This window comes from Salvia miltiorrhiza, chromosome 3, assembly GCF_028751815.1.
Source record: "Salvia miltiorrhiza cultivar Shanhuang (shh) chromosome 3, IMPLAD_Smil_shh, whole genome shotgun sequence".
In the NCBI taxonomy this organism is placed as follows: Eukaryota; Viridiplantae; Streptophyta; class Magnoliopsida; order Lamiales; family Lamiaceae; genus Salvia; species Salvia miltiorrhiza.
The window spans coordinates 35,488,649-35,510,835 of record NC_080389.1 but is presented as its reverse complement, the minus strand read 5'-3'; the positions used below and the strand labels follow the sequence as shown (position 1 = coordinate 35,510,835).

General features: G+C 38.4%; 2 protein-coding genes and 1 pseudogene across 3 annotated transcripts; 1 reads left to right on the top strand and 2 right to left on the bottom strand.

Moving 5' to 3' along the window:
* Positions 1 to 772: 772 nt before the first annotated feature.
* LOC131018710 (CBL-interacting serine/threonine-protein kinase 6-like) lies at positions 773 to 1,669 on the bottom strand (annotated as a pseudogene).
* Positions 1,670 to 7,951: 6,282 nt separating this feature from the next.
* On the top strand, positions 7,952 to 11,941 carry LOC131016476 (importin subunit beta-1-like). 2 transcript variants are annotated; one of them, XM_057945178.1, is made up of 3 exons: positions 7,952 to 8,305; positions 8,932 to 11,356; positions 11,459 to 11,941. In XM_057945178.1, the coding sequence occupies exons 2-3, from the start codon at positions 8,937 to 8,939 to the stop codon at positions 11,661 to 11,663; spliced, it is 2,625 nt and encodes an 874-aa protein (XP_057801161.1). In that variant the 5' UTR covers positions 7,952 to 8,305; positions 8,932 to 8,936; the 3' UTR covers positions 11,664 to 11,941. The 2 variants fall into 2 exon arrangements, with proteins under 2 accessions (XP_057801161.1, XP_057801159.1); XM_057945176.1 differs by having other exon boundaries at positions 7,977 to 8,305; positions 8,932 to 11,941.
* Positions 11,942 to 12,162: 221 nt separating this feature from the next.
* On the bottom strand, positions 12,163 to 14,401 carry LOC131016477 (lectin-domain containing receptor kinase VI.4-like). Its single transcript, XM_057945179.1, is given in 4 exon segments — positions 12,163 to 12,714; positions 12,716 to 12,760; positions 12,762 to 13,832; positions 13,834 to 14,401. Coding segments are annotated over 4 exon segments (2,010 nt in total). The 5' UTR covers positions 14,329 to 14,401; the 3' UTR covers positions 12,163 to 12,315.
* Between the last annotated feature and the right edge of the window lie 7,786 nt (positions 14,402 to 22,187).

Here is a 22,187-nt window from a genome sequence, read left to right as displayed (position 1 = left end):
CATGAATAAACTGTATAAAGGCATGAATTGCGAAAAATAATTTTTTGCTACCTTTGGGATTCGAACTCAGGACCATGAATTTATCCAACAAGGTGATGAATCAACCGTAGATCTTGATTATCTAGGGGCTGAAATATATTATCATTTGATGATATTTATAAGGTGAATATTATATCATAACTATATGAACTATATTTTGTTTATTTTTGTATCATTTGATGATATTTATAAATTCATGTACTTGTATATATTCATATAATATAGATTATATACATCATTTTATAAAATTTATCAATATTTTTAAAAATATAAACATAAAAATATATATTATATATTTTAAAACTATAGATTTTGATACAGTATATACTGCGATTTTCGATATACCGATAGATACAGACAACTGCGGTATACCATTAATAAGGTATCATACCTTATTCCAGTATATACTTTTAATACGGTATTTATTGATTTTTTCGGTATATACCTTGGTATCGGTATATGTCGGTATACCCCGGTATCTGGAAAATTCATACATTTACCTTATCGTAAATCTTTGATACGGTATCATACCTTACCGAAAAATTCGGTATACCTTAAGTTCGGTATTTTACAATATTTTTCGGTACGGTATGACTGGTATACTGAGTTTTCAGTATATTTTCCTAGCCCTAAGCATTGTTAAAACGTGGGGGACGATTTACTTTAGTTTTGACACGTTAAGGTAGTAAATAGCGCCAACCCTGACTCCAGGGTATTAAAGGCGATATGGGTATCAAATGGGGGGGGGGGAAGTGGTACTTGACCTTTTTTTTTTCGAATGTGGGGCCTTTTTTCTCCTCTCTTTATCTACCGGCATTGATTTCCTGAACCACGACGAGCTCATGATCTTCACGATGCTGATTCCCGCACTCAGATTCGGCTCCAACATTCTGCTGATCAGCTTCCGTGGCTCTGGCGATAGCCACAACGGGCATTTGAAATCGCCCCTGTAGATCTTTCGATACCGAGAGATAATGTTGTCGTTTTGGAACGGTAGGTAATCAGCGAGGAACACGTAGAGCATGACGTCGCACAACCAGATATCGGCCTTGGCGCCATCGTATCCCTTCTTTCCGATCTCCTCTGGCGCCATGTAGGCCGGCGTTCCGCACATGGTGTACAACAGGCCATCCTACCGGAGGTGATCTGGCAGCTCGCTCAGCCCAAAATCTGTCACCTTGAGATTCCCCTAGTCGTCGAGGAGGAGGTTCTCCGGCTTTAGATCGCGATGGTAGATGCCGCGACTATGGCAGAAGTCGATGGCTGATATCAACTTCTGGAATTAGCTCCAGGCAACGTCCTCGCGCAGGCGGCCACAAGAGATTCTGGCGAAGAGCTCGCTACCGCGGACTAGCTCTATGGCGAAGTAGATATTGGTCTTGCTCGCCAGGACCTCGTGGAGCTCAACGATGTTGGGGTGGTGCACCAGCTTTATGACCAAGATCTCGCGCTTCACCTGCTCCATCATCCCCACTCGGATCACCTTTTTCTTCCCCACCATCTTCATCGCCACACTCTTGTTTGTCTGCAAATTTCTTGCCATATACACCTTTCTGAACATTCTGTGCCCAAGCAGCCAGCCCAATTCGTATTTTCCATGTAGCACACTTTATTTTTCTTCCGATCCCATGGTCGCCGTTGTTCGATGGTTGATTCGAGAGAGTGAAAAAAAGACTTTTGCTAATTGCTAGTATTTTTTTAATGTGAAAGATAGAGATAGAGACAAAGAAAAATGTAAAGTATGGCGGTGGATGACGGCGAGCTCACCCGTCTTCCACGTGTTTGTGGTGGCAGCTTCTGCCGCTGGTGAGTGGTTTCTTCGACCTTCCTCTACCCAATTGGGGGTTAGAAACCTCAATTCTCATCATTTCTCTACATTCCCTCGCAGATCTCTCTTTCTCTCTCTCTCTCTCTCTCTCTCTCTCTCTCCCGATTATACACAATGTATAGCTATATCTAGGGTTTTTATCAACAAATAAAATAAAAATTAAGAACTAACGGATGGAAGACGTCGTCTATCACGTGGGGTTAATTGCATAAATTTTTGAACTTCAAGGGCTTATTTGATCCAATGTCGAGTAGGGAGGGGGTATACGCTCTAAGGGTGTTTACCTTAGGGGTGCATATACACCTTAACCCTTTATAAAATAACCACCAATTTACTATAATAAGGCTCGTGACATTGATTATACTAAATATAATAAATATACTTTCTTAAGATGATGAAATTGCAGCAATATATAAAAGAGAAAGAAAAAAGAAAAAACCTAGAACCCTTATGAGCACAGGAAAACATACTAAGGGTCGAGCCTCATAAAAACCTCTTTAAAGAAAACCTAGTGGAAAACCCTTAAAGAGGAAAAATAGTGTTTGTCTATACAAAGAGGACAACGAAAGCCAAAAGGAAAAGAGCAACATGTACGAGAGCTTCAAACTAATCATCGCCCGCGTCACCTTGCTCAAGAAGTAAGGTGACTCAACCTAAACACTATGCTAGATTGACTCGCAATCGAACGAGATCTATTGTAGTGTGTAAGCTAACCTAAGTCGTCTCTCAAGGAAGATTCAACAGGGCTCCTAATTGTATCACAACGAAAGCAGTAAAGTTTAATGTTTGATTATTATAATTAAACTAAGACTTGTAATTGAAAACTGAACTTAAAACTAAACTAAAAAATAACTAGGCAGAAAAGAACAAAACACAAATACTTACGCAGAAATAAATTACTAAACCCTAGGCAGAATTAAAAGCGATAAAGTAAAGGCTACTAAGAATTAAAAGCTACTATGCTAAGAATTTAAATAACTGTAAATAAAAACTTCTAATCTAATTTGACAGAAACGAAATTGCAAATTGAAAGCGAAACCTGATGCATGCAGATTCAAAGAAATTAACGTAAATAAGAAATACCAATAACGTTGGGAGAACGTAATCACTGTCACTGATCACAACTTCGAAACGGAAAATTAAAGCAAAACGGAAATTGAACGCTAACTAGAACAAAATCTCAAAAAACTCAAAGAACTTAGAAAACTATAAAAACCCTAAACTGTTTTGGTGCCGGAGGCTGAGATGATCATGATTAAGCGTAGTTAAGCCCTTTTTATAGACTGCCTTTCATCAACCCTAAAGTCAATAAAGAGGGCCCATCAAATCTGGGCTTAAAAGATAGAGTCGTGCGCGTACAGGAGAGTGCAGGTTGGGAAAGAGTGCTCGGCAAGTCACGGCAGCGCTGGCGAGTGATTGCCAGCTCTGGAGCAGTGCTGGCGGCCTTGCGCGTGATTGCCAGCTCTGGACACTGTGATTGCCAGCTCTGGCTAGGGATTGTCAGCTCTGGATGCGGTCACCTCTGGCTATGGTCAGCTCTGGATACGGTGAGCTCTGGAAATGGTCAGCTCTGGATACGGTGAGCTCTGGAAACGTAGGCAGCTTGGCAGCTCTGGCGAGTTTTGGTCAGCTCTGGCGAGTTTTGGTCAGCTCTGGCGAGTTTTGGTCAACTCTGGCGAGTTTTGGTCAACTCTGGAATTCTACTCTGGCGAATGAAATTCAGCGCTGTCGAGTTTGGCCAGCTCTGGCTGCCTTGACCGCTCTGGGGAGTGTTGTCAGCGCTGGCGAGGGATTGCCAGCGCTGCGTCCTTGTCAGCGCTGGCGAGTGATTATCAGTAGGGCTGTAAATGAACAGAGCTATTCGCAAGCTATTCGAGATTCGGCTAGAAAAAAGCTCGTTCAGAACTTGATTCGATAATAAACGAGCCGAGCTCGAGCCCAATTTTGAGCTCAAAATTTTTATCGAGCCGAGCTCGAGCCTGACAGTGCTCGGCTCGTTGAGCTCGCGAACATGTTCGAATTCGATTGGTCGCGAACATGTTCGCGAGCCTGTTCACGAACCTTCAGTCGAGCCTTCAATCGAGTTAGTACACGAGCCTTAAACGAGTCGAACTCGAACTCGAACTCGTGTAACATATGAATTAAGAAAATTTTGTTAAATTTATAACAAATTCGAGCTTGAACACCATATATACGAACATCTAACGAGCCGAACTCGAGCTCAAGCTCGAATTCGATATTATCTAGCATCACCCGAGCCGAACTCGAACCGAGCCCGAGCTTAGTAAGTAGATGACGAGCCGAGCTCGATCATCAAGATAAAAGCTCGAATCGAGCTCGAGCCGAGCTCGAACACCCGAATATTTAAACGAGCCGAGCTCGGGCCTGCTAGTATTCGGCTCGGCTGGGCTCGTTTACAGCCCTAATTATCAGCGCTGGGCACCACTTTGAGCCCAAATAAGCAATTTCTGATCCAAATCTCCAACATAGCATTCTTCCTCCTATTTTATCATAATCTCCTACAAAGTATCAAACAGACTCATAAACGCACCAAATTCCAGAACAATTAACTCAGACTTAGCACAATCAAACCCCCAAAATAAGAACAATTAGGCATAAATCACAAGGCAAAAGAAAGATAGTGCTGCTGCTTGAAATCTGGCCTGACCATCGCCCCAAAGCAACGCGAATCTTACTAATGCCGAAGAGCTAAAAAATAAGGAAAAAATAGAACACCAACATTCAGAAACCAAAGCAACCGATGCACTGCACAAAACAGAGAGCAAGATCTGCGGCAATCGGCGGAGGAGAAGGCTGAACAACCACCACCACACTGTCATTCCCATGTGTGGAGAAGTGATCCGGCCGAAAAGAGGACCGATCACTCAACCAAACATGGAGTCCGTCCTCCCGGATCCAAGCTTCGAGCGCACCCGAAAGTTGAAAAATGATTCAAAGTCACTCCAGCAAACCAAACCACAAGCACTAATCCAAGAACTACTGAAATAATCAAACACATGAGCAGTCGAGAACGACGCAATCTCCCAAAAATAAGCACGCAAAAAGAACTCGCAGGTAGAGATAGGCTGGTGCCCGTCGCCCCAACACTTGAAAATGACGTACCGGTACCGCCTCATAGATAAACGCTCATCACGCCATGAGAACCCAAACCAGAGCAAAAACCGTGCACCATCTTCTCGACAAAAATACACGGTGAGGAGCTCGCACCCCAAAATGCCGCTCTTCAAGATACAAGTCCAGTAGACAGCTAACCAAGAGGTGCAAAGGATAATGGGGGACCCAAGTTGCAAAAGGGGGGGACGCAAGGCTCCTCAGCCGAGCACCGATACTGCGCCCCAACTGTTCGAGAATAAGGCTAAAAAAAGCTCTCCACGTCGTAGCTGGGTGCATGGCAATAAATAACAGAAAAAAGGTCCTTGCAGAGAGAGACAGAGCCATGGCGAAACCCAAAAAGGGCAGAAATCGAAGCCAGAAGCAAATACCAAAACTCATTTCAGGCGGATTAAACTGTGAGAGGCCATGTCTAAAGCCACAACCTTCTTCATGGGATCAATAGTGAAAGGCCACCATTCTTCTTCCCGAGAATTATTAGCCATGATATCAGCGACCATGTTACCCTCCCTGTAGATGTGTGAGACGCGAAACTGGAAATCCCAAAGAAGGAGAACTATGCGTTTCCAGAGCGCTATGAAACGCCAAGTGACATCGCACGATTTGGTACCAAGCAACCTGGTAACATAGCTGGAATCTACCTCGATCCAAAGTTGGTTCCAACCCTGCGAATGCGCAATGGAGATGATAGTGATGACTGCGAGAAGCTCCGCCTCAAAAGCAAAACCATTGCCTCATTTGATGTGAAAGCAACCCCGAACATGGAACCATTTGTCCCGAAAGACAGCAGCCGCGACAATGGCACCTGGGGCCCCGACAGCTGAACCATCGGTGTTGGCTTTAATCCACGAATTGACGGGAGACCACCAATGCACGTTGATCACCTCCGGATGGGGCGCAACTCTCGAAGCGACACTAAGATTCCTAGTGATAATATAGTCACCCCAAGAACTTGAGACGTTGCCAAGCTTTGAGAAATTACCATCCATATCCCTGAAAGCGACACAGACAAAGTTAAACACATAGTGATGGTGAAAGGGAATGTTCTCAATGGCAAGTTGGTTGCGGCAGTGCCATATCTTCATAGGAGACTCATAATGTCGGCTCTCCAGAAGTTCTCAATTTAGGAGCTTAAAATTTATTATTATTAGTTTAAATTAACAACTATAAAGTGTTTCGTATATATTATGCGAAGTATCACAATAGTTCATGTGCATCGCACAGGTGGTATACTAGTTATAATAAAATATAAATTATAGGTGACATCCGACGAATTACGTCATGATTCCGGAGATTAAAAAATGATCGGAGATGTTTTTGACACAAATATAATAATTAAATTTTTTTAAAAATATTTCTTATAATTCGAGATACGGATATCGTTTGGAGTTTAATACGAAATTTACCCATATTTTAAAGGGATTATTGCCAAAAAATACCCATAGTTTGCCAATCATTTGGTTTATAACATGGCCTTATAATTTGACCAGAAAATACACCATTTTTCAAGTTAATCGCAATTATAACATGACCTTATAATTTAGTATAATAATATTAAAATTTAACATTAAATATTTTAAATTTTCTTTTCATCACACAATATACTATATGTATACATATATATTTGATGATTATACTTCTATATTTGATGACATATATAGTTCAAAAAAATTACGTTTCATATTTATTTCATATATGTAAATAAGAGTAAAATTTTGAAGTAGCCAAAATGAAACATAAAACACAATTTATGACCACACATTGAAAAAACATAAAATTTGGCAATTTTTATTGATTTGGACGTTTTTACCCTTAATGAGGCGGACCGGGTAGGATCAGGCGCGCGGGTCGCTTGCCGGGTCGGGTTAGACACTTATGGCATTATTAGTGCCATAAGTACCAAGGGAAATTCAAAATAAAACCAAGTAAAATGGTCATTTTGGCACGACGGGGAAGTGTTTAAAATGGTTCTTTTGGACACTTATGGCACTAATAGTGCCATAAGTGCCAACGAAAATCCAAAATAAAACCAATTAATAAAATGATGCGTATGGCACTTATGACACTATTAGTGCCATAAGTGCCATACGCACAGCGGGCGCTGGCTTTTCCCCGCGAGCGTGCAACTCACCATAAGCTTCCACCGGCCGCGTAATCACCCCATCGGCCGAGTAAAAAGGGCAAATTAGGCATACCATCTAATTAATGGGCATATTTTGATGTTTTAAGATTAGAGGCCAAAAATTGATTTTCAATCTTCATTATGACCATTTGACTACATTGTTTCTGTAAATAATATATAATATTATTTATTTTTTAACATAGTTCCTATTACATATGTACCTAATTATTTATTGGTCCAAATATTTTATAAATTCATCAATTTAAATAGATAAATACTTATTATATATGTAATATATTAATAGAATATTAAAATAATATCATATATATGCATTTGTGTGTTGAAAACGTAGATATATATATATATATATATATATATAATGAAACAATTAATATAAAATAATTAATCATGTAACAAAATCTTTATAAAAATAAATCAATCAATTAACAATAAATTATAAATTATGGAGCACATAACAATTTAATATGAATTTACCATAAATATTAGTAATACATATGTAAAATAATCACAAATATATAGTGAAATAAATATCATTATACATATAGAATGAATTATGACTAAATAATAAATGAATTGGTCAAGTAAATAATTTAAAATATTAGGATTGAAACGTGGTGTATTTTCTGGTCAAATTAAAAGATCATGTTATAATTGCGATTAAATTAAAAATTAACATTTCTAATCAAATTATGAAATCATATTATAATTGCGACTGTATGAAAAAAAAGTTATATTCACTAATCAAATTATAAGATCATTTATAAACTAAAAAAAATTGACAAATTATAAATTTTCCAGCAATAACCCCTATTTTAAATCCCCAAAGCAAAAGTGAGAAAAAGGAATTTAGGGTTTCGGATGTCAGCGGTCCGGGCATCGCGGGCAGCCAGAGTTGCTGCCCGTTAACTCAGTCACTATTATAAGCAATTCCTAACCCTTACTCCCGCTTATTCCCTCCATTCGAAATCAGTTCCCTCTTTCTCTCTCATACTCTATACAGACATCCGTGTTTTCCCTTACTAAAATTCGTATAATTTCTGTATTTATAGAATTGTAGAAGCATAAGAAAACAAGTATAGAGTTAAACTCCGAGGGCTTTAGAAGGAGGAGTGCAGAAGGGAAAAACCTAGCTGCTGCGGCTGCGATTCCTAGTTATAATTAAGGTAAGTTGTTTTTCTTTGTTTCCTGTTATTTAGATTTATATGTTTCCGCATTGAGTTGATTTTTCGAGTTGTTTTTGGTGTATTCGTTTAGGTAATAGGTTATAGGATCTGATGAATGGATCTTTGGAGTTAGCTTATCTATTCTTTTGGGATTATTATTTCGATTTAAATTGCGGGTTGATGCTTTATAGGTTGTTTAGTGGAATCTAGTCTTAGGATCTGTTTGTTGATGTACTTGAAGTTACGGTAAAAAGTTTTGAGCTGGGTCGTGCTTATGAATTGTTAGCAAAAATTCAGAAAGCTACAGTGTAATTTCATATGATTGAATAAGACATCTTATTTCGTGATTTTCGGTGCATGGTGTTGGTAATGATTTTGGGTTATTAGTGCTGCTTAGGTTGGTCTGTTGAGTTCAAAAGTATTATAGGCCTATCATTGTGGTGATGGGCCTTTTACTCTATATCATCTTAATAATCATTAACTTTATTTGTGATCAACTTTTTTCATTTATATTTTTTTCATACTGATGATGTTTTATACTTATTCTACACTGGAGGGTTCTGATTATCTACATTTAATCATAAAATTATTGAGTGGTTTATCCTGAATATTTCTTTCTTGCATAGGAAAAATGTCATTTGATATTACCCAGTATCTATTAGCTGCTCAATCACCAGAGGCAAAGGTCCGAAAGGAAGCAGAGGCTATACTCTGTAAGTTTCGGGAGGAAAACTTGCCACAATATCTTTTGTCATTGTCTGTTGAGCTCTCTAATGATGGAAAGCCTATTGAGACTCGTAGACTTGCTGGTATTGTCCTTAAGAACGACTTGGGTGCTAAAGATTCTGCAACAAAAGAACAGCCTGTGCAACTATGGGTTCAAATTGACATTTCTTTTAAATCCCAAATAAAGAACTCTCTCTTGAACACCCTTGGATCTACTTTTCGTGAGGCCAGCCATACTGCTGCACAGGTTGTTGCTGAGATAGCTTCAATAGAAATCCCCCGAAAGGAGTGGCCCGAACTTGTTGGTTCACTCCTTGCCAACATGACTAGACCAGATGGATCCCCACCCTTGAGACAGGCTACCCTAGAAACACTTGGTTACGTATGTGAGGTAATTTCTGATGAAGATCTTGTGCAAGATGAAGTGAATGCAATTTTGACAGCTGTTGTTCAAGGTATGAATATAGCTGAGCTGAACCCTGAAGTTCGATTGGCTGCCACTAAAGCTTTGTATAATGCCCTTGAATTTGCTCGCACAAATTTTAACAATGAAATGGAGAGGAACTATATAATGAAGGTTATCTGTGATGCTGCCTTGGCAAAAGAGGTAGTGATCAGACAGGCTGCTTTTGAGTGTCTTGTTTCCATCGCCTCTACATACTACGAGGTGCTTGCACCTTACATGCAAAGGATCTTTGAGCTTACATCTAATGCAGTCAAAGGAGATGAGGAGGCTGTTGCCCTTCAAGCAGTAGAGTTTTGGAGCTCTATTTGTGATGAAGAATTAGAGATTCAAGACTACGAGGTCCCTGAAATTGGGGATTCAAGCGTGGAGCACTCACGCTTTATTGAAAAGGCTCTTCAGACTTTAGTTCCTCTGCTTCTTGAAACTCTACTTAAGCAGGATGAGGACCAAGATCAGGATGATGGAACTTGGAATCTAGCTATGGCTGGTGGTACATGTCTCTGTCTCGTTGCTAAGACTGTTGGGGATGCTGTTGTTCCTCTGGTGATGCCTTTTGTAGAGGCCAATATATCAAAGACTGATTGGCGGTCCCGTGAGGCAGCTACTTATGCATTTGGTTCAATCCTTGAAGGTCCAAGCATTGAGAAGTTATCTCCAATGGTAAATGCTGGTTTGGATTTTCTGCTCAATTTAATGAATGATGAGAACATCCATGTAAAAGATACCACTGCATGGACCCTTAGTCGTATCTTTGAATTGCTACACTCACCAGCTACTGGTTTCTCTGTGATTACTCCGGCTAACCTCCAGAAGATTTTGGGAGTCTTATTGGGTAGTTTAAAAGATGCTCCAAATGTCTCGGAAAAGGTTTGTGGAGCTATCTATTTCCTTGCTCAGGGATATGAGGATGCTGGGCCAAGCTCTTCCCTGCTCACACCTTACCTTCCAGATATCTTGAGTAGTTTAATTGCCACTACCGAGCGAACAGACGGCAGTGACTCTAAACTCAGATCTTCTGCTTATGAAACCCTGAATGAGGTTGTTCGGTGTTCAAACCTTTCAGAGACATCTGAGATAATTGTCAAACTTCTCCCTGCTATCATGACGAAGTTGGAACAAACTCTACGTCTTCAGATAGTATCATCTGATGACAGGGAAAAGCAAGGAGATTTACAAGCCTCTCTGTGTGGCGTGCTTCAGGTTATTATTCAAAAACTAAGCAGTGCTGAGGAAACTAAGCCTATAATTATGCAGGTGGCAGACCAGATCATGGTACTTTTCCTAAGTGTTTTTGCTTGTCGTAGTACTACTGTTCATGAAGAAGCAATGTTGGCTATTGGAGCTCTTGCCTATGCCACTGGACCACGTTTTGAAATGTATATGAAAGAGTTCTACAAGTACCTAGAAATGGGTTTGCAAAATTTTGAGGAGCATCAGGTTTGTGCCATTTCAGTTGGGGTGGTTGGTGACATTTGTCGTGCTTTGGACGACAAGATCTTACCATATTGTGATGGGATCATGACACACCTCCTCAAGGATTTGTCAAGTGGTGAACTCCACCGCTCGGTTAAACCTCCCATATTCTCCTGCTTTGGTGACATTGCTCTTGCAATTGGTGAACACTTTGAGAAGTACATTGGTTTTGCTTTGCCGATGATGGAAAGTGCATCAGAAGTGTGCGCACAGATGGACTATAATGATGAGGAGATGGTAGACTATGGCAACCATCTTAGGCGCAGTATTTTGGAGGCTTATTCTGGAATTCTTCAAGGATTCAAAAATTCCAAAGCTGACCTTATGTTACCTCATGCCCCTCATCTCCTGCAGTTTGTTGAATTGGTTGCAAAAGATGAACAGAGGTATTACGATCATTCTATTTACATTTTCTTAATTGTTTGCTTTGCTTATTCTTTCATTCTATACATTCTTACAATGTGTTCTTATGTGACTCTGCTGCTCAGGGATGCTCATGTGACTAAGGCAGCAGTGGCAGTTCAGGGCGACCTAGCAGATGCACTTGGCTCGAATGTAAAAATGCTGTTCAAAGATACTAAATTTTGCTCAAATTTGTTATCTGAGTGCCTTCAGACAGATGATGAACAACTGAAATCAACAGCTACATGGGCCCAAGAGATGATAAGGCGAGCATTTTCTGATCGTAGCTAAGCATTTTCCTACATTGCTACTGTTGCTTATGCAATTGTGCTCCCTCTTTTATCTTTTTGATTTGGTAAGGCCATATTTGTCAGTGTCCTCACAAGAATGAGGTTATGTTTGCTCGAGTCATGTGAATGGCGGAATGAAAGGGACTAAAATGATGAAATTGTTTCATTCATCGGCGGTTTATGGCGAAATTTTGCATCTGGTATGCGTTGTGTACACCATGCTTCATTGACCTGTTAATGTAGTTAGTATTTTTCATGAAAAGGTGAAAGTTCATTTAAGAGTTAGCATTTTGCTTTTCTGTGGCGTGGACTATAAATTGCAATTTTGAGTTCATTTTTGTGCATTTTCTTGGTAATAAAACTTGGTGCATCTTCGGTGATAATCGGTCGGTTTGATTCAATTTATGGGGGTTTAAATTTAAGGTGTTGTTATGGCGTTCCGGTAGTACATTGCAAGTGTGCAAGATGCTATAAATTATACCGAATTAATGCACCCTCTATGATGGTCAAGAATTATAAATTACACATTGAAAAAAATATAGCAGTATGATCAGATATGCCAACAAATTCTTGATCAAACTAAAACCTACACTAAAGATTACTCAGCTCAAATCTTCATCTACCAGAGCCAAAAGAAGTGGTGGACATTGCCCCTACCTGAAATCGATTTTGAATGATAATAAGACGTAGTTGAAAGTAGTATTACTATACCTATCACTCAATCCCAATTCCAACAATCTTGCTGTCACTTCATCAGCTCTTCTTGAACCAGCTGAGCTCAATCTCTCAAACAATGGCAGAACCTCATCTCCATTCAAATATTTCGTCACCTGCCTCATCGTCGGCCTCGATTCCGCCTTGGGATGTGAGCAAAGAAGGCCTAATCCCAAGACTAACTCCATCTCTTCAACCACATAAGCTGAATTCAGCTTAGCATCAACTGCCTCGAAGATGTTCCTCATCTGCATGCACTCCACCACCCAATCCACCAAGATCACGTTCCGATGAGATTCACACATGACTGCAGCTCGCCCACACGCGATCTCAAGTAAGCAGAATCCCATAAGCAAACACATCTGTGCTTGTTGAGGCCTGCCCTGTTCTTGTACAGCTCAGGAGCAATGTAGCCTATGGTGCCCACAACGTTCGTTGTGTGTGAGTTTTTCCCATGATCGTACAACCTCGCAAGCCCAAAATCCCCTAATCTTGGATTCATATCGCGGTCTATCAATACATTGCTCGACTTCACATCACGATGGATCACCACCTGCTCCCATTCCTCATGCAGGTAGAGCAGCCCAGACGCGACGCCTTTGATGATGTTGAACCTCTGCTCCCAACTCAACACAGTGCTAGAGTTGAAAAGCAGAGAATCAAGGCTTCCATTTGGGACATAGTCATAGACTATAAGAAGCTCATTCTTGTACTTGCACCATCCTTGAAGATTGACTAAGTTCTTCTGCCTTAATTTCCCCAAACTCTCGATTTCTGCTGCGAATTCCCTCATACCTTTTAATGAGTTATTGGACATGATCTTCTTCACTGCAATCTCACCTCCTGTAGTTGGCAAAACACCTCTATAAACAGCTCCAAATCCCCCCTCTCCGATTTTCTCACTCTCTCTAAACCCTTTAGTCGCAGTGTAAAGCACCTTATACCGGAACCTATGAGGCGCATCAACCTCCCAATCCTCCAAAATATCAAACCTCATCGCTCTCCGGTAAAAGATCATGGCGATCAAGAACACTACCAAGACGACGAGCACAACAGAAAATGTAGCAATGAGTGCAGTTCTGACTTTACTACTATTCGAAGATGATGCTTTCACAACCTTCACGGTTGGAAGCAGAGATGCATTGAGCTGATTAGCAATCCCATTGAGACAAAAACTCCATCCTAGGATGTAATGAGAGCTGGATTTCTCCCCAGTTGCAGCAGAGAATCCTGCATACATGTTGGGCAACAGAACATCTGATTCCTCATCCAAATCCAGAGACAACAAAGGCTTATTTGGTTTGTCAACTCCTAAAGGAGCAACTGTTACATTAACATGTTTGACGATTCCATCATAGTCAATCCATGCCTGAACCGGGCCGTGATTCTGCAAGTAAACTTCCTCCTCGTTATCTCTAGAACCTTCTGGAAGATACGAGGCCGGTTTGGAAGATGATGGAATTCATCCCGTTGAGGTTGATTGCGACGTGATTCCCATCTGAATCCGACTTCTCGTTGTACCCATTAACCGTGTCGAACTCCACCATGAAAACATGGTTTGAGGAGTTTCCGTCGTTGGATTCGTTGAAAACTCCCATTAACTGCCCGGCGGCTGCGCCGGGGAACCCCGGCGACGGCGACAGTGTGAAGGCTAGGCCGTAGCCGCCGCGGTTGGCGGTTGAGGCCGGATTGATTTGGAAGATGAATTGTGTGGTGAAGGAGAAGTTGAAGAGAGGGATTGGGAATGGATAGAATGCATGACCTATAACGAAATTTGAGGTGTTGGTCAGCCTTAGTGCGCCGCTTGGTTTTGTTATAGTTGCTCCTTGAAGATCGAGATTGGTATCATTGAATCCATGGAAGGTGAAGTTTGTATTTGTGTCTGTGGATTGAGATATCAAGAAGAAGTTGCAGAAGATGAGGATTTGAATTAGGGAATTGGGAGTTGACATTTGGACTATAAAGAATTAATATACAAATGAAGCTGCAAGAATTCAGAACAGTTAATGTGTATATGTATATATATATACAGTTTTTCTTTTCTTTTCTTTTTCTTTTCTTTTTCTGGAAAGATGAAGTTAGGTGAGTTGGAGTAATGACTAATAATGAGTGGTGGTAAGACAAATGTGGAAAAAATCAAAGTCGTAGGTCAACGCGGATGGCCTTATAGACATAGTCGCAGGGCATAGAAATTTGGAGGTAGCATTTGATAAATCACTTGAGTCAATTTTTTGGCAGCTCCATCTAGTAAATAGTAAATAGTACTTAATGAATAGAGAAGCTTGATTAGTTAGCAAGAGAGATTATGGCGATGAATAAATACGAGATAAGAGTCCGGATGAGTTGGCGGTGGTACAATTCGACTATTCGAATCAAACACCTTAGAAACAATTTGATGTGAATTTCACCACATTTTGGGTAGCAATTGAGTTTGAGTGTTCAATTGATTGAAGATTCGCCACTCATAAGCACAGAAATAGGAGCTGGGATACACCATAGATCTAGATCTAAGCTAATGTTACGCAATTGTTAGATGCTCCTATTTATTTGTTTTTCCTATGCCAATTTTGGCGCGCATATATATAGGAAGATATTATAATAAAAATGTCTATTAAAATGAGAAATGAGAACTAATCTTGATAATTTATTTTCTAGAAACAACATATATCTCAAAAGTAATCCTAACTTTAAATTTGAGCTAAAATAATAAAAAGTGAAATAAAATGATCATCCAACAGATCACCTATATTAAGTTGGGCCCACACAAAAATTTACACACCCCAAATCTAATCTTAATCCTAAATCTTTATATATATATATATATATATATATAGGAATGGGATCATATAGATCCCAATGCTTATAATAGATCCCTAGATCCAAATCTTAACCACACATTTATGACATGTGGCGCATCAAGATGGTGACACGTGGCAAGGATTCCAAGGCAAAATCTGGAGGGGTAAAATTGAAATGTAATTTTCGGATTTAATAATTAAAAAAATATATTTTTTTTTTTAGATTTTCTCAAAATAGATATATTTTAGATGCATATAATTTCACACAAAGATGCATAAAGTTTTCACATGAAATGCATAACTTTGAACAGAAAAATGCATTTAATTTTTCCAGTTTTGGTATTTTCACCACCCCACCCCATACCACCCCCAATCCAGCCCACACCACCCCCCAACCCTCCCCATTACCACCCCCCAAAAATATGCATGTTTCACATGCATATAAAATCAAACAAAAATGCATAAAGTTTTCACATAAAAATGCATTAAATTATACAAAAAATGCATTTCATTTTAATAAATCTGGTAGTTTCGCCACCCCACCCCTGCCCCTGCCCCCCCCACCCCACCCACCCCCCCCAAATTTTTTTTTTCAAAAACTGATTTTCTAATTGCTGGCCCACCCCCACCCCCACCCCCACCCCCCCACCCCCCCCCCAAATTTTTTTTTTATTTTTTTAAAAACTGATTTTCAAAAAAAAAAAAATTTGGTGGGGGGGTGGGTGGGGGGGGGTGGGGGTAGGGGTGGGTCAGTGGTCAGAAAATCAGTTTTTAAAAAAATAAAAAATTTTTTTTTTGGGTGGGGGGTGGGGGGTGGGTGGGGGTGGGGTTGGGGTGGGGTGAAATCTTATGCATATTTATATGAAACTTTATGCATTTTTATATGAAAGTTCATGCATTCTCGTATGAAACTTTATGCATCTAAAATATACCTATTTTGAGAAAATCTTTTTTTTTTTTTTTTTGAATTTCGAAAATTACATTCCAATTTTACCCCTCTCCAGATTTTGCCTTGAAATGCCTTGCCACGTGTCACCATCTTGATGCGCCACATGTCATAAATGTGTGGTCTAGATTTGGATCTACGGATCTATTATAAGCATAGATTTGGATTTACAAAAAAAATTTTTTTTTTTTGAAAATCAGTTTTTAAAAAAATAAAAAAATAATTTTTTTTTGGGAGGGGGGTGGGGGGTGGGCCAGCAATTAGAAAATCAGTTTTTGAAAAAAAAAAAATTTGGGGGGGGGGGTGGGTGGGGTGGGGGGGCAGGGGCAGGGGTGGGGTGGCGAAACTACCAGATTTATTAAAATGAAATGCATTTTTTGTATAATTTAATGCATTTTTATGTGAAAACTTTATGCATTTTTGTTTGATTTTATATGCATGTGAAACATGCATATTTTTGGGGGTGGTAATGGGGAGGGTTGGGGGGTGGTGTGGGCTGGATTGGGGGGTGGTATGGGGTGGGGTGGTGAAAATACCAAAACTGGAAAAATTAAATGCATTTTTCTGTTCAAAATTATGCATTTCATGTGAAAACTTTATGCATCTTTGTGTGAAATTATATGCATCTAAAATATATCTATTTTGAGAAAATCTAAAAAAATATATATATTTTTTTAATTATTAAATCCGAAAATTACATTCCAATTTTACCCCTCCAGATTTTGCCTTGGAATCCTTGCCACATGTCACCATCTTGATGCGCCACATGTCATAAATGTGTGGTTAAGATTTGGATCTAGGGATCTATTATAAGCATTGGGATCTATATGATCCCATTCCTATATATATATATAAAGCAAAGTACATATAATTTAATTCAATTGCATATAATTGTTATTGGAGTAAATAATTAATCACCACATTGTTTGCCTTGAAAACCGCCAACACTTTACTCCCTCTAAACAATATAAACTAATTCAATACTATTTGATAAAACAAAATTAATTCATTATTAGCAATATTAGATGATTACTTATTTCAAAACGACACACACACGTAACGGAACATTTTTATTACACCCCAATCCCATTGTTATCTCTCTAAACAAACTGAACTAATTCAATATTGAGTAATTTTTTTACCGAATGAATTGAATATTAAATATTTAATTGTATATATGAACACATTATCATGCAATTATGTTCTAGACAAAAATATGCAATATATATTCAGAATGAAAGATCACGAAATTATCATTAATTTGATATATGTTACATCATATAAAATAAGCATGTTATGATAATTTAAATTTGGATTAATTACGCCAAAAACCATGAATTTTGGGTCAATATCCAAACTTGCCATGAACTTTTTTTTTTATCAAAAATTCTCTGAATTTAAGGGGTTTAACAATTTTTCCATGTTTTTTTTGCTCCGGTGAAGCTCCAAGCTGACGTGTCACCTACGTGGTAATACCGAGCTGACTTGTCGCCTACGTGGTAATACCGAGCTGATGTGGCACGTACTTGGAAAAAAAATACCTCCCCCTTCTCCAAGTCGCCGGTGGACCGCTGCCAAAGGACCGCCGCTGCCTTCTTCCGGCGAAGCAGCGCCGAGGAATACCACATCCGCCTTCCTCCTTCTCGCGCCGTTCCAGACCTCACGCCGCCTCCCACAATCACCAGATCAGTCGCCTTCCTCTTCCGCCGCATCGAACCCCCTCTACCGCCCTCCACCATCTTCATCACCAGATCCGCCGCCGCCAACCACCCCCGCAGATTCCCCACGTCGAAGCCCCTCTGCCACCTCTCTCTCTCCATAGCCCTCCCCTAGTGTTGCCAAGGGCCAACCGGAACCGGCGGTTCGACCCTGAACCGCTAGTTCATCCGGGCTGGTTACAGTTCAAAGGGTTGGCAACCCTGAACCGCCGGTCCAGCCCGCCGGTTTGGCTCGGAACCGCCGGGCCCGGCGCGGGAGCTGAGGAGAGTTGCTGGACAGGGGGGCAGGGGGCTAGGCCTAGGGCCTTGACCGGCCCTTTAGTTCAAAATTCAATTTTTTTTTCTTTTTTATTTTTTTTTCAAATTTTCAAAATTATAATTCTACTTTTTCCCCACACAATTTTATCTAATTCACATTTTCCTCCACTCAATTTTATCTATAAATACCCCCCTTCTTCCACCTTCAAACTCACCCCATTGCATTGATAATTCTACACTCTCCTCTCTTCTACTTCTAATTATCCTCCATTCTTTATGTGTTATTTTTTTTTTATCAGGCAAGATAAATTTTATTAAAAATGTGTTATTGCTCTTGTTAAATTGCTCTTGCTCTATAATTCTTTAGATATTCTCTTGCTTAATTAATTGCTTTACTTTATTGTTCTTGCTTTACATTATATTGTCAATTTGTTAGAATTATTTTTCTTTTATTGTATTTCAATTTTCAACACAAGTCATTTAATAATAAAAAAAAACACAAGTATTACTTAAGAATTAAGATGACATGATATTAATTAAAAGAACACAAGTATTACTTAAGAATTAAGATGACATAACAAAATATTAAGTTAAAAATATATTAATTGTCATGTTTATAAAATATAAATTTTCAACACAAGTCATTTAATTTAAAAATATGACATAAAAAATATTACATGTTTATATTTTCGATTTCAACACATGTTTATATTTTATATTGTAAGTTGAATTAAAATTTTGAAATTTCATCACAAATCATTTAATTTCATAAAATATAAATTTTCAGCACAAGTCATTTAATTTAAAAATATGACATAAAAAATATTGCATGTTTATATTTTCGATTTCAACACATGTTTATATTTTATATTGTAAGTTGAATTAAAATTTTGAAATTTCATCACAAATCATTTAATTTCATAAAATATAAATTTTCAACACAAGTCATTTAATTTAAAAATATGACATAAAAAATATTAAATGTTTATATTTTCGATTTCAACACATGTTTATATTTTATATTGTAAGTTGAATTAAAATTTTGAAATTTCATCACAAATCATTTAATTTCATAAAATATAAATTTTCAACACAAGTCATTTAATTTAAAAATATGACACAAAAAATATTACATGTTTATATTTTCGATTTCAACACATGTTTATATTTTATATTTTAAGTTGAATTAAAATGTTGAAATTTCATCACAATCATTTAATTTCATAAAATATAAATTTTCAACACAAGTCATTTAATTTAAAAATATCACATAAAAAATATTACATGTTTATATTTTCGATTTCAACACATGTTTATATTTTATATTTTAAGACTTAAGTTGAATTAAAATTTTGAAATTTCATCACAAATCATTTAATTTCATAAAAAAGAATACAAAAAAAATTGAAAAAAAAAGAAAAAAAGCCCGGAACCGCCGGTTCAGGGTCCGAAAACCGGCCCGTTACATTTCATCCGGGCCGGTTCAGGTTCATATGATTCTCGACCCTGAACCGCCGGTTCGAGCCCGGAACCGGCGGTTCCTGAACCGGCGGCAGCACTACCCTCCCCCACCACCATCACCAGATCCGCCGCCGCCAACAACCCACGCAGATCCACCGCTCAACCGCCATCTCTCTCTTCACCGCCCTCCACCACCATCATCACCAGATTCACCACCATCATTAACAAGGAAAAATTCAAAAGAAACATAAGCTTCAGAAAATTGTAACAAATCCTCATTTGTTTGTGGAATAGTGGAGTGGAAATTGGTGATTAAATCGAAACCCTATTTTAGGTGATTAAATTGAAAAAAAAATGGAGTGGAAATTGGTTCCTCATCTGCTTGTGGAAAAAGAAGCCATCGTTTTTCTCTTCTTTGTGATTTATGGTTTCTTGTGAGTTGTGAGCGCAGACCCAGCTCTCTCCACCGCCCTCCACCATCATCATCACCAGATCCACTGCCTCTCAGATTGAGCAGAAGGGTTCGCAGATCCGCCGCCACCAGCCATGGCATGGTTGGGCTCAAAACGACGTCGTTTTACTCCCAACAAACGTCATTTTTGTTCACCGTCGGCTATGCCATGTCACGTCTCAGATTACTAAAACGGTGCCAAGTCAGCATTCAATTTGGGGATTCTTGAAAGTCATGGAAAAATTGTTCAACCCCTTTAATTCAGGGAATTTTTGATAAAAAAAAAGTTCATGGCAAGTTTGGAAATTAGCCCAAAGTTCATGGTTTTTGGGTAATTAACCCTTTAAATTTCTAATATTTTTAAGTATTGATATTTTTTAAAAACTAAAAAAAATCCTTTTTTCTTCCTATTTTTTTGTAATTATAATATTTTAATTTCAAATTATGTGTTTATATTTATGTTATAGTATTAATTTATTTTTAATAGAACCCAATGTAACTAATATAAAGATATATATATATATATATATATATTATTTTTTAATTTATTTAAAATATTATAAAAGTGTCACATTGTAAATTAAAAAATGTTCGTTGATGCATTTTAAAATTGTAATGGCGGTTACATTTTTTTAACTGAGTAATCATTCGTTATATGGACGAAGAAGATATAAAATATATACATAATTTATACGAGTCTAAAATAATAATCACCGCAAATAGCGCGAGAGATACACTAGTTATAATTAAAACTTAGATAATCGCCGCGGCAAAAACTTTCGGTTTCCCATTCTTCAAAACCGCACTAAATTGGTATTCCTCCAAACAAATCAACAATATTTTTAATTGATGTTCTAGAAAAAACATTTTCACTCTTGGTATAATAAATGTATTGAATAATTATAATTAAAAGAATCTTAAAATAATTGGACTTTTAAAGTGCAATTAATACCCTATAAAAAGTGGAGTCTATCCTGTAAGTAATTTTTTTTTTAGGAAATCCTGTAAGTACATTGAACTAATTGAATATCAAATACTATTTTTATTGAACTAGCGTCTAACCTGTCGAAATTCGACGGGAATTATTTTATGTCATCATTTATAATTATTTTATGTTATTTTTATTACCATTGCCTCTGCAAAGAAAGGACGATCCTGAGATCTCTGCATTTAATGCGGCTGTACTTCTGGAGTGCGTGGCTTCCTTCAAATTTTAGAGGTTCAGTCCGAGGAAGAATGTTTAACTGATACTTGACTTTAGTTTCAGTCCGCTGAATCCACGTGGCTCGCATTAAATAATCAGTCGAAATTGATTCTTGGACTGGTTAGTTAAAAATCAGTATTTGACTTTGCCTTAATCGTCACATCAGTCGGTAACTTCAGTTTTCAGCCTTCAGTCTTCAGAACAGCAACTAAACTAGAAAAAGAACTCTAACACTTGAGTTTGAACAGTTCTAGTCGATTACAGGTGAAACCTATTGATTTTGGTATCATCAAAACTAGGATTATGATATTTCATTAAGTTCCCAACACATACTGATCAGTTGCACCTCCATTTGCTAGTTGACGAATGACTACTGTGCGTTTTTGCACGGTGTAAAGCTGAGTCTACCAACTGCATCCGTACGTTGTAGGAAGTAAGGATCGAACTGCACGGCGTTTCGCAAAAACATGGGGCGGCGCATACGAAAACAGCGCCAAAAAATGGCATCGATGTAGACTGAATTTTCTGCAAAATAATCGTCGTGGAGACGTTTTGCTTCGGCTTCACGATCACGATGAATGATATTTTTCTTCTTTAGTCGCCTTCACCTAGAAGGGCTTTCCGGCGGACCAATTGCATCAACAATTTGATAAAATTGTGACACAAGTTGGGGGAACACTTGAGCACATCGCCCGTTGATAAACATATATTTTTACCTCTTGGTGTGTCATATTTGATGGTTAGTTATGAGGTTTTTGTGTGTTTGATGGTTTTATTTTGAGATTATATTGGTTTTTGGTCAAGAACTTGTCACTTGCTTGTGTTTGAACATATTTTTTAGAAATAAAGAAGCAGAATTTGGAAGTTTTTGCTGAAATACAAGTTGTAGTTCATCTCGAGAGGAGTTCGTGAGCGCAAACGGTTCGTAAATCGGAGTTCGGACGAGGGAGAACAAGCCAAAACAAAATCACTGCG